We start from the raw sequence: 12,547 nt of genomic DNA on the forward strand, positions 1-12,547 counted from the left end.
GGAGAAAACCTAAAACTTTGATGTTACAACAGCAAAGAATATAATAATGTTTCATAATTATTACATATAGTTTCAGAGTTGGAAATATTGTATAACATATAGTTTCATATGTTTAAAATATTATTTTTCTTTGTATGTAATAAATTTGGAAATTCTCCAGGATTATCAGGTTTAATAACTAAATCATAATTTGCAAATAAAAATCTATTCCATCCCTGCACATCCAAGTATGTGAAAACAGTAGATAATATTCCCTTTTTGATTCTGACTACTGGGTGTCCACTTTGCCAGGGTTATATTTTTGATGTAATTAACTTTAGAAACTGAGTAAGATACCAACTATAAATATCTACATGGCAACATGATCTTTGAGAGTTTTTAATACAATTTCAGTGTGCAAATAGGTCTTTAAAAGTCATATATTGTAACTTTCTATCCAGTGTACAAACCTCCTTTACAACATCCAGAATGTATTAATTGTTCAATTTCTGCCTGAAAACTGCCCTCACATTAAAAGACAGGAAAGCAGAGACATCACTTTGCCAACAAAGGTCGTATAGTCAAAGCTATGGTTTTTCCAGCAGTCATGTGTAGATGTGAGAGTTGGACCATAAAGAAGGCTGAGTGTCAAAGAATTGATGGTTTTGAATTGTGGTGCTGGAGAAGACTCGAGAGTTCCTTGAACTGCAAGGAGATCAAACCAGTCAATCTTAAAGGAAATCAACCCTCAATATTCACTGGAAGGACTGATGCTGAAGCAGAAGTTCAAAAACTCTGGCACCTGATGTGAAGAGCTGACTCATCGGAAAAGATCCTGATGCTGGAAAAGATTGAAGGCAAAAGGAGAAGAGGGCAGCACAGTATGAGATGGTTGGCAGCATCACTGATTCAGTGGACATGAATTTGAGCAACTCTGGGAGATAGTAAAGGACAGGGAAGCCTGGCATGCTGCACTCCATGGGGTCGCAGAGAGTTGGACACGACTTAGCCAACTGAACAACAACGACAATAGTCATTTAGCTATTTTCTGTGCTCATGTGACATATCTGTGTATGTTTTTCTTGCACTACAGAGATATAATCATGTTATACTATTTTACAAAGCTTCTTATAATACTTAAAAAAATATATTGGGGCATCTTCCCATGTTAGTACACAGTATCAGTGTCTTTCTAATAGTTAACTCCATGATATAAATATATCATTATTTATTTATCCAGATCCATACTGATGACATTTAGATTACTTTCACACTGTTTTAATTGTTATACAAAGTCAAATTTCTCTTACTGAAATTTCTTTCTGTAATTTTTGCTCTGGAATCCTTTGGAATAAATTTAATCTATCATCTAATAGATTTTTAAACATTTGAGAAACACTATCATATGGGAAGTAAATGGCAGAACATATGAAAAGTTTTGCGTTATATACTCAATCAGAAATCAACAAGGAAAATGCTTTCTTCAAATAAAAACAAGCTATAAATGTCTGGCAACACAAAATGGATGCCTAAATTATGGTCTATGAAGCTGACAGGATGTTATACAATGACCAGAAATATGTATCTAATGTGGTATCAAGAGAAATGTCACAATATTCAGTAAATGAAGACATGCAGTTGCACGTGAACTGAGATTAATTATGAAATATGTCTACACATGAAAGAGAGAGAAATAGTCAAGTGAAATGTGGTTGAGTTAGGGTGGTAAGGAGATGGACCATCATTTCCTTTTAAAACACCCTTTACTATTTCATAATTTGGTTTCTACAACAAATGAAAAAAGAAAAAAATGATAGCTTTCAGGAAGACCAAAATCCTCATTCTCAGTTTCAAGGCCGTCTTTCTTCCCTGATTATCTTAGAGGTATCAGCCTTCATAGTAAATAATCAGGTTCTGAAACTCTTGACGGCAAAGTTACAATCAATAAACAAAGCTTGAAGTGTGGACTGTTCACTAAAGAACAGAATGGTATGGAAGGGAAAAAGCTAAGGGATCAAACAAGGAAAAGAAGGGACAATCAGGAAGAGGTCCACCTTAAACACGTTCACAATCATCCAGTGCTACCATTTTTGTTCTGTCTACACAAGTATAGAGAACAGGTATGAATTTCCAGATCATTCCGTCAAGGCAATGTGAAGGTCAAAAACCAAGTTAATGAATAAGATTTGGGTAATCAAGGACAAAAGTGGTCATATTCTCAAGCCAACACAAAAGTTCTTATTTTAGGAAATTAAAGTCTCAAGCTCTAATAGCTATATGGGTATTCATTAAATTCATAATCACTCATTTCTGTCCCCAAATTTCATCCATTCTGTTACTACCAATTAATTCCTTGAACAAACCTAAGTTACAATAGGCTTTTTTTTAAAAGTGTTCCTCATCATGATAACCAAATATTCTGCATCTATGTCCTATGTTGAATAATGAAAGATAAAGCACCAATGAGTAAAAACAAGGACTGCATTATTTTGGTTCATGTGCTTTGGGCATGGAAGGTTGTTTATAAGGCCACAACATCACCTTGGTTCTGAAGAGAGTGACATATGTGCTCTAGCTGCTCAAAGATTAACTACCGATGAGTCACATTTACAGCTGGGAACTCCATTCTAGAAAAACAGGAAGAGAAACGCTCATGCCTGCAAGTCAGGAACAAACTCTAGTGTTCATGCTCACACTTAAGAGGGAGACGTAGTAAAATCTTGTCTACTTTGTCAACTGATCTACTTTCAAAATAAACTTCCTGGCCTCTCACTTTCTGAGATGGCCCATACTCTGTGGAAAGTTTCTTTCAGGACTAGTCTTGCCTTTTAAGATGGATCGCATTCTGTCTATGGAATGTGTATCTCTCTAAATAAATCTACTTCTTAACTATCATAAATAAATAAATTTCCTTTTTTGGCCATCCTCAGAGAATATTTTTCTTAATAACTTGGCAAAAATCTACAACACATGCTTTTCAAATCTTCTCAACTTCTTTCTATCACCAAAACACATCCCAGCTTCCTATTAGGTAAAAGAACTATGTTGGGCCTTGAGACACATTTGGGACAATGGGATAAAGTGGGCACAAACCTGCTCTCAAGGAGCTTACAGTAGTAGTAGGGAGGGGGGCAGGGGCAGGGGGATATGCAGCTATGATTTGAAAAACAGTCAATACGTAATCATCAGTAACAATCAGAATTGAAAAGTATCCTAGTACTTAGTAATAATGGGATAAAACAAGACAACCCTTGAAAGCTTTGGGTGATCAACATCAGTTATACAATCAGAAAAATGCAGAAAGCCTTGGTTGATGGTGGTTTATATAAAAAAGATGTGAAGGTTTCAACTGAGTAGAACTCCATAAATGCATAAAAGTCAACCATGTAAAATGGCTGTTAAAATAGCTAATCTAAATTAATAGAAGTACTATGTCCAGATCAAGAAAAATAAATAATCCCACTGCCTCTGAATCCACAGTTACTGGTGCTGTTTTATGAGGCTCATTTAAGAGGAACATCATAAAACTAGGAGTGTGTCCATGTGCACACACATACTCGCTACGGGAGCAATGACAGTGAAGTGTCTGTAAATCACACGATGCAAAAACTGAAGGAACTGAAGACACGTAGCTTAAACGAAGACTTGCAGCTGAGCAGTGGAGGCGTGGCACGTACAATTGACATGAATGCCTGTGAGCTGCCTGCAAGAACTCATGTTAGGTTCAATGCAAGAAAAATGTTCATCCTGGCCTCCCTAGGTTACGACCGTGGCTGATTATTGCCATGGTCAGGGTATATCAGATGACCTGAATAACACCCAGTGGCTCTTATATAATTCTATACATTCTAGGAAATTAAATTCAATATTCCTTCAATAGTACCTTCAGTAATGGCACTTGAAAGTTTCAGTCATTCACATATACACACACACAAAACACAACTGTTACACTGAAGAAGCATAAAGCAGAGGAATGTCTATTAATGTCAAATAATGAGCACTGAAGGAGTTCATCTTCTGCAATACATATCCTGTGGGTTCAACCTCCTTAGGGGTGGTTACATTTGCTTAGTCAGTATATTTTTCTGGAAGCCAGTAAGGTATTTTGGAAATTTGAGACTTTAGGTAAAACAAAGGAATGTCTTTAAAAATTATAAACTTAATTTCTTAAAATCCTCAAAGGATTATTACAATCATATAGATAGGTCTTCTAAATTGGTGAGAACAATAGATAAAGTGAGACTGTTGAGGTATTTCAGAAGATATATCTTAGCATATGTCTTTAAGATGGACATGTGGTCTCAATGTGGTGAATTTGAATACTACCAATACCTCCTCCTTTCTTTCTTTATACACAGAGGAAAAGAAGAGAGAATCGATCAACTACCAAAAAGCAAAACCTCATACCATGTGTATTTCAGGTAGATGAAAGCACTCAGAGGTTGGTTTATGGGCAGTCACTGCATCACAGACCCCCAATCAACTCAACTGCCCTTCCAGATGCCACAGAGTAAGCAGCTTTTCAGTTGACTATGTGTATTTACCTATCCAGTAAGCAGGGGAGACATATGGTTTGGCAAAAAGGATAGACAAGAAAATTTACATATTTTAGGGCTTCAAGCTAAGCTATATGCTAAATAAATGGAGAAAATATTGACTTACCTGCACTGCCGAGCTGCTTATAAAACCTGTACTCTAAATGAAGCTGTGGAGCACGTGATTTTATTGGTTCCTGAAACCCAAGAAAAGAAATTGTGATCAGGTTTGACAGTTTTTTCATTCCTAGGTTTTCAGAGTAAACCAGGGTTAAGACCACTTAATATTTTAGTGATGATATTCATATATGATAGCATTTTCTTACCACAATTTCCCTTTGAAAGTACATCTAGCAGAAGATGAAGTTGAATTACACACAATCTCTGCAATGGATATTTAAATAAAAATACTCTGTATGAGACACCACTCAAGGATAGCTCTCTCATCATGAAATATTCTCCTGAAATATCTTCTCCTAGGAAACCAGATGTCACACCTTTTAATGAAATACTAGTATGTATTTCCTGCTTGTTTTATTGTGAATTTGCAGCAGTAAATAGCTATATTATTTTTGGAAACATGATATATGCTCAGGAAAAAAATTCACTTACAAAAAAATTAGGAAGAAGGTAAAAATACCCCAAGACTCCACCATTTAAAAGAGAAGCCCTATTAACATTTAGGTGAATTTTTTTCCAAATATTTATTAATACACATATTTATATACATAATATAGACTCAAAACGTATGTTAAATAAATGAGAGCACACTATATTTGGTGTTCTGTAACATGCCTTTAAATCCAACAGTGTGATCATACCATTTCATAGCGGTAAGTAAAACTGTATATGATTGTGTGTGTGTGTGTGTGTGTGTGTTTACATACACACAAATAATGTTTGAACATCTGAACTGTTTTCAATTTTTGATATTATGAATAAAGCTGTAGGAACAGTGTTACATGTATTTATTTTTACACTGAAGAGAATTAAAGACTGTAAGTGCAACTAAGACAAGTAGCTTTAATTAGGATGGTGCCCAAGCTTTTAAAAATAGAGTTTATTAAATAGCCCAAAGATAAAGCAGCCACACTATCACATTTTACTCTACACCAAACTTCAAGAATTGGTTGGCTAAGCATTCTAAATTAACAGCATACAGGCAACTAGTTAACCAGAAAAATCAAACATCACTCTGAAAGATACATCTGTATATCCATTAGGATGACTATTATCAAAAACATAGATAATAACAAGTGTTGGAGAGCATGTGGAGAAGCTGGATCCTTGTGTACTCTAGTGGGAATGTAAAATAGTATAGTTACTAAAGAAAACAGTATAGTAATTTCTCAAAAAGTCAAATATAGAAGTACCACGTGATCCAGCAATTCTACTTCTATATACCCAAAAGAATTGAAAATGCTGACTCAAACTGGTATTTGTAGACCCATGTTCATTGTAATATAATTCACAATAGGCAAAAGGTGAAAGCAACCCAAATAGCTATCAACAAATGGATGGATAAATAAAATGTGGTTACATTTTGTTCCATATGTATGATGGCATATTGTTCAGCCATAAAAAGGAAAGCCATTCTGCCACATGCTACAAAATGGATGAAACTTGGGGGCAGCATGTTAAGTGAAGTAAGCCAGATTCAAAAGGACAAACACTAAATGCTTCTACCTAAGGTACCTAGAGTGGTCAAATTCATAGACAGAAAGTTGAATGGCAGTTGCCAGGAGTGTGGTGGGGGTAGGGGTGGGGAATGCTGCTGGTGTTTAACAAGCACAGAATTTTAGTTAAGGAAAGTGAAAAAAATTTCAGAGACAGATGATAGTGACGGGAGCACACCAATCTGAATGTACTTAATGTCAACGAACTGTACAAATAAAAATGGTTAATTCAAGAACCAATTCCTTATACAACTTTCAAATATTTTTCCCCACTCCATGGGTTCTCTTTTCACGCTGTTCAGAGTCTTCTGATGCTCAAAAGTTTTTAATTTTGATAAAGTCCAATCTATCTTTTCTTGCTTATGCTTTTTGTGTTACATCCAAAAAAGAATTGCCAAATCTAATGCTATGAAGCTTTTCCCCTAAGCTTTCTTCCAAGAAATTTATAGTTTTGGCTGTTATGTTTCTTTGATGCATTCTTAATTAATTTTGGTGTATGACGTAAAGGGTCTCACTTCACTGAGTGTGGATCTCCAGTTTCCTCAATGCCATTTGCTGAAAAAAACTGTCTTCTCATTGAATGATTACTTGTCCTATTTTTAAGATAGGCTCAAAGGAGTTCCTCAGCTTCCCTTGATAATTCACGCTCGTGTCTAACAAGTATCATAGTTTCGAAGATTTTTATACGTAACTGTCATCTCCAACACTGAAACTTCAGCCTATTTCTCCTATGTCCTCAGTAACAAAGATAAGACAGCTCCTGACTAACCTGTGAATACTGTAACAGCTATCTTCAAATAACAAAGCTCTTCAATCATTTCCTAGACTTCCTTTATTCAGGCAAAGTAATTTCAAATTTTTTAAACTTTCCTCACTGGTCCTATTTTTAAGTTCTTTGATCACCTTTGAAGGCTCTTCCTGAACCCACCTTAAGTTTTCTGCATTTTTTGAAAAATATAGACTCCATAAATTACAGAATTCAGACCTTTCCTTGAAGTTATCTAGTCTATCCCTTTGCTTCTAAGAAAGCTTTATCTAAATCAATTCAGGCAGACTGGAATATTTCAAAGCCCTAAGGAGCTCTGTGAAAGAACTCATACACTTCTTTGATTGCAAAATCAGGAAGCATCAGAGCTGGACTTCGAGTTTCTCAAGATTCCTGTGGTCCCAAAAAATGTACAAAAGACTAATTATACTATAGAGTTACAATATTCCTTATTCATTTATCTCTTCAGATAGAGAGTGTCCATTCAGTCTTAGATCTTCTAATATATCACCACCAAAGCAGCCAATCACAGAATTTGTCTTTTAGTAAAATTATTAATAATTTATAAGAAACCAAGAGAATCCAGTGATGACAAATTGATATGGGACCAGAGGTTGATCTAAACACTAGAAACAGGAGTGTTCTTTCTGCAGAAACAGTCTTGAATTTTGACAAACCACAAGAGTCAATGAATTTTAAAAAACACAGCTCCTTCTTCAAACATAATGCTCCCAAACTTTATATTGGAAACATTAATAGGAAATCTTCAACTTGATCTTGGAAAAGTAAGTCAACAGATTAAAAAGAGCAATAACTCTTTAGAGCTACAGGGCTGAAAGTGGGTGTACACATCACATATATTCAGACATGAGTGGGTTTTTATCACAGACAGAAGGATTTATACCCTTCAGCCAACCCCTTCAGCACATAGCTGTAGCCTGCTCAGCCAACTGGAACATCAAGTGCTCTTCTGAAAGCACTATGAATAAAGGATACTGCAAACAATCTCCAGATTGTGAAAGGCAGGGGGATTAGCAGCATAGATAGAAAAATTTTTAAACAACTTTAGAAAACCCCTGTCAAAAAGAACTCCAGAAACCTCCATTGATAGGGGTAAAGAAGGGGTTTATTACACAAGTTTGTTTACACTGTTTCTGATTTTTTAAAAACTGTTCCTAGAAATCTAAGAAATGGGAGCCTATAAGGAAGATTCAAACAAAGTAGAACTGAAGCACCACGAGCAAGACTTCCTTGTATTTCTGTGTGAGATGCTGATGACATCTCTATAGAGGGCTGGCTATCTGCCAGAATCACGGTTGTTCTGGAGCACACATGCCTGCCTGAAACCCTAAACCAACAGCAGACGGCTACCTGGTAAGACTGTAATGCTTAAGGCAAATTTTGCTGTTACAGTGAAGAGAGCTCAATTACTGCCATCATATCTCCCACAGAGAACACAGCCCCAGAGCGAGAGAGGAGGCCCACAGACAAGACTGAATATCTTTTAAAAAGCCTTTATTTAAGATTTACTTGAAAGAGAAATGAGGGACTGAGGCACATCATAGCAGATAACATGAAGTCTATTTGGCTTTAACTCTTGGCCATATGAAGAATAAAACTTTAATAAAATGTAAGTGAAATGCAATGGTCAGTCATGTCAATTATATGTTACGCAAGCTTATCTAAACAGGCTAACTAGTATAAGCTGAGAAGAAGAAATAATAGATAGAAAAAGCTGCGCCTACCAGAGGTCTTGATAAGTAAGGGGACAATTATAAACATACATATTGAGGCAACATTTTAAAGTGTTTTAGGGGGCTGCTTCTTCCTATTACTAGTTCCAAAGAATCAAAATTATTCCAACTTACCAAAATAATAAAACAGAAAAAGTGAAAAAAAGAGATGAATTGGAGAATACCTTTACAGAATCATTAAATTCCCATAAGTAAAAATATAATGGCTAACCCTTTGATACTCAATCTGAGGAGAATGTCTGGTCTGCAGTGTCATACGCATTATCTCTCTTCCTCCGCCCATTTTGCCAACAAAAGTTCCAAGTCAACAAACAAAAGAAAATACTTGGTTTCCTAGCAGCTACCTGCTCTCAGACCTGCTCCCTGGCCACCTTTTGTAGAGAAACTACTCTGATGACTGTCAGTTCTTCACAGGACAACTCCAACTCCTCCACAAACAAACTTAAGGAGAGAAAAGGACCAACCACAAAACAAGTGTGGATGTGGTAGGCGCAATTCATTAGGAAAAAAAAAACAAACCAGTGATTACCACAAGATACTTCCTTTAACTATTAATGCCTCTGCCTTCCAACCAAGAATGCCAAAACACCTGCAGATCCTGGGAAACATACTAGGATTTATTAGAAGGACAATATTTATACAGTTTTCTATTTATATAGAAACTAGTTATATAAAGCATTTCATATGGCTAGAAGTGGTTTTGTATCAGTCTTAAATACAGGCTAAAGAATTGTCTCTTCTAAAAAATATTAACCCTTAAAAACAACAGAATTATTCTTTAACAGGATGTTATTTTCAATGACTAGATTATTATTTCAATTATTCATAAGATTAACTGAACTCTTTGCTTCAAATCTGAGCACATGATGTGTTTTCCATGTTTGACATCTTTTTAAGGCAATGATTAGATGATCAGGTTTGGAAGTATATTGATAAATATCTTATATTTTTTAAATGGATCAGTCATATTTAAGGATAAGAAAACGTTAAATAAAAATAGCACAGTGAAAGGTACAAAGTTTACAGAAATTACTAGGATTTTTTTTCCTTCTAGCTATTTTTAATTAACTTTTTGGATTCATCATTGCTAACACGATAGTTAGCATCTTCTAACTGTACAGTGTTTCACAGTATACAGTGATTCATCACTATAATACTATATATATTACAAGGAAATGACTGTGTGGTATTATATGCAAGGAAAAAATTAGTATTTTTATGAACACTTACAATTATTTCCTGTAAAAAGATATGTGAAGGGTGAGAGCACTAAAACATAATTACCACAAATATAGATTCTACTCACCAGTTTGATAGCTACATATTCATTGGTGTAGAGATTTTTACCTAGGGGAAAAGCAGAATGTATATGTTTTAGTGACATTTATTCTGGGAAATGCAAAGCAAAATCTTAGCTTACAGGGTCATGAGAAAGGTCACATTCCCAATGCTGTTCACATATATGAAACATGATTTGTAAGTGAAAAGCTAAATAGAGATAATGAGACCCAGCAGGACAAGAACAAAAACAGCTTGAGAATTTGAAAATTTACGTTAGACATGAGAATCTTTTATTTTAAAGAAAACAAATCTCTCTCTGTCACATGCACATTTTGTTATTTAGTATTTCCCAACTGGTGGGCTGCCGTCTATGGGTTCGCATAGAGTCGGAAATGACTGAAGTGACTTAGCAGCAGCAGCAGCAGCAGCAGCAACTATTAAGTCACGAGGCAACTCAAGGAGAGACGCCAGAATTACAAAGATGGAGAGATTTTAATTCTTGTCACAATAAACAGAAACCCTCATATGTCTAACTCACTGACAAATAAGGCTTTCATATTTTTTTGTCATGGTATTTAGCGTCAACCTTAGCTGGCATAAAGGACAGTGTGAAATAAAACCTATCACAGCCTGACTCTCTCTGTGTAAGACTCATCTGCTGTCTCTCAGTAGAGGATTCTCAAAGCTGTTCTGACCTTTCACCAGCACTCTAGCTCTCCATCGTTACTGATGTGCAGCCACAGCTCTCCACCTGGACAACACTGAAACAACTCAAAGTTCTTCCTGAAGGTTTAACCCTTGTCCCTCTCAACTTCTCTACCTGTACAAACGGAATCAATATTCTTCTATACTAGATACCTAGGGTCAGAACCTAGGATGAGGATAAGAGCAATAACCACCAGTTGGCTGAACCCACATTACATGCCGGGTACCTAGCCACCTTCACCTCTACCTTCACTTCGGCTCCACTGATCCTGGGAAGCTAATGTGAATTCCTTCTGAGTGCTTCGTATACACCGTATAGCTCAGCCACTGCACTGGATTTCACATTGCTTCTTATTTTTGTCCCATCTTAGTCAGCTAGACTACAAATATCTTGAGAGTAGCGATTTTATTTAATGGTTCTGTCAATGTCCTAGGGTGCTTAACATCATCTTCTGCATATTTCAGATACTCAAAACCTTGACTAAAAGTTGTAGGTATGCACAGTATGACTATTTTTTACGTAATACAGAGGTAAATGTTATCTTTATATACATACATAGCTGGATATTTGCATGGAAAAGGACACAAAAAGATGTACATTAAGGTATTAAATGACTGTTTCTAATTTTATATAATATAGATTATTTTGATAATAAAAACCTTGCATTTGGGGAACATAAGGCTGCTTACAATACTGGTTATTTTTAACAAGCTCTAGACAATAGATGGCCCTTTGCAAACTACACTGTTATACTTTTAATACTGTCATTAGTTTTCCAGCACCTTTATGTGGAGAAGAGTACATGGATTTAGGAGTAATTTTTGTATGCAGACAACATTAAAGAGGATTCACAGGTTACCATTCAGAGACTATACTCTGGATCCTCACACAAGACCTTGCACATGGGTCAAAGTTTATTAAATAAATCACATAAAGTGATAAGGTTAAAAAGGAAATATGAACAAGTCAGTAGATGACGCAGATGAGGGAGAGTTAAAGCATCTGGGCCGTCACTTGAGGCAAGTCACTGAGAACAAGCAGGAGAGGATAAAAGGCATTTCTCTAAAACAATACTAATAGTGAGGTGGAAAAATGATAGAAAATGCAGAGAACGTGATCAACTGAGTGGACCAATATGAAAGAGGCCAATATACAGGGGAGAATGGTAAGAAACAAAGCCAGAGAAATCCACTACAGAGTGTGAATAACCTGGAAAGCCAGCTTCTTATTCTGAGGTGGGCATACTTTTCCTAAATCCTCACTTTTTTTTGAAGATTTGGGGAAAATATTTTTTTTTAATACTTGAACAAACTTGCTATATTATAGAAATCGTGCAGTTTCCTCAAAAAAAAAAAAAAAAAGCTAGAGGTTATAGATCTGCTTATTCCACAGTCTAGGAGGCCTCACCAATCAGTGAGGAATCTTTTCCTCATTTTCCCTGTGTTCAGTTGGGCAGTCCAGTTTTCACAGCTGTTTACTTTCCATAGTGTGACCTTCCCAACTCCTGTGAAGGTGGAAAAGAGTAGCTGCCAGGTGAGGCCAGGGGAGGAGGGGATGTGGTGAAGCAACTGCTCCATACGTGTATGTATGTGTATATCTATGTGTGTGTGCGTGCTCAGTCACTGCAGTCGTGTCCGACTCTTTGTGACCCCATGGACTGTAGCCTGCCAGGCTCCTCTGTCCATGGGATTCTCCAGGCAAGAATACTGGAGTGGGTTGCCATTTCCTCCTCCAGAGGATCTTTCCAACCCAGGGATCAAACCTTAGTCTCCTACATTGCAGGATTCTTTGCTGCTGAACCACTGGGGAAGCCCCAAAATACATATGGACTTGCAACTACTCTTCTTGTT

At 36.2% G+C, this 12,547-nt stretch overlaps 1 protein-coding gene across 2 annotated transcripts in view; it reads right to left on the minus strand.

The window, feature by feature from the left end:
• Window positions 1–12,547, minus strand: part of CSNK1G1 (casein kinase 1 gamma 1) — a 146,143-nt gene that overhangs the window by 65,809 nt on the left and 67,787 nt on the right. For both annotated transcript variants that reach the window (XM_005685666.3, XM_005685664.3), the window contains exons 3-4: window positions 10,017–10,057; window positions 4,642–4,711 (exon numbers count right to left, since the gene is read on the minus strand). In XM_005685666.3, the coding sequence (XP_005685723.1) occupies window positions 4,642–4,711; window positions 10,017–10,057 (111 nt within the window). The remainder of the gene's footprint in view (window positions 1–4,641; window positions 4,712–10,016; window positions 10,058–12,547) is intronic.

Source organism: Capra hircus, chromosome 10 (assembly GCF_001704415.2).
Source record: "Capra hircus breed San Clemente chromosome 10, ASM170441v1, whole genome shotgun sequence".
Lineage (NCBI taxonomy): Eukaryota > Metazoa > Chordata > Mammalia > Artiodactyla > Bovidae > Capra > Capra hircus.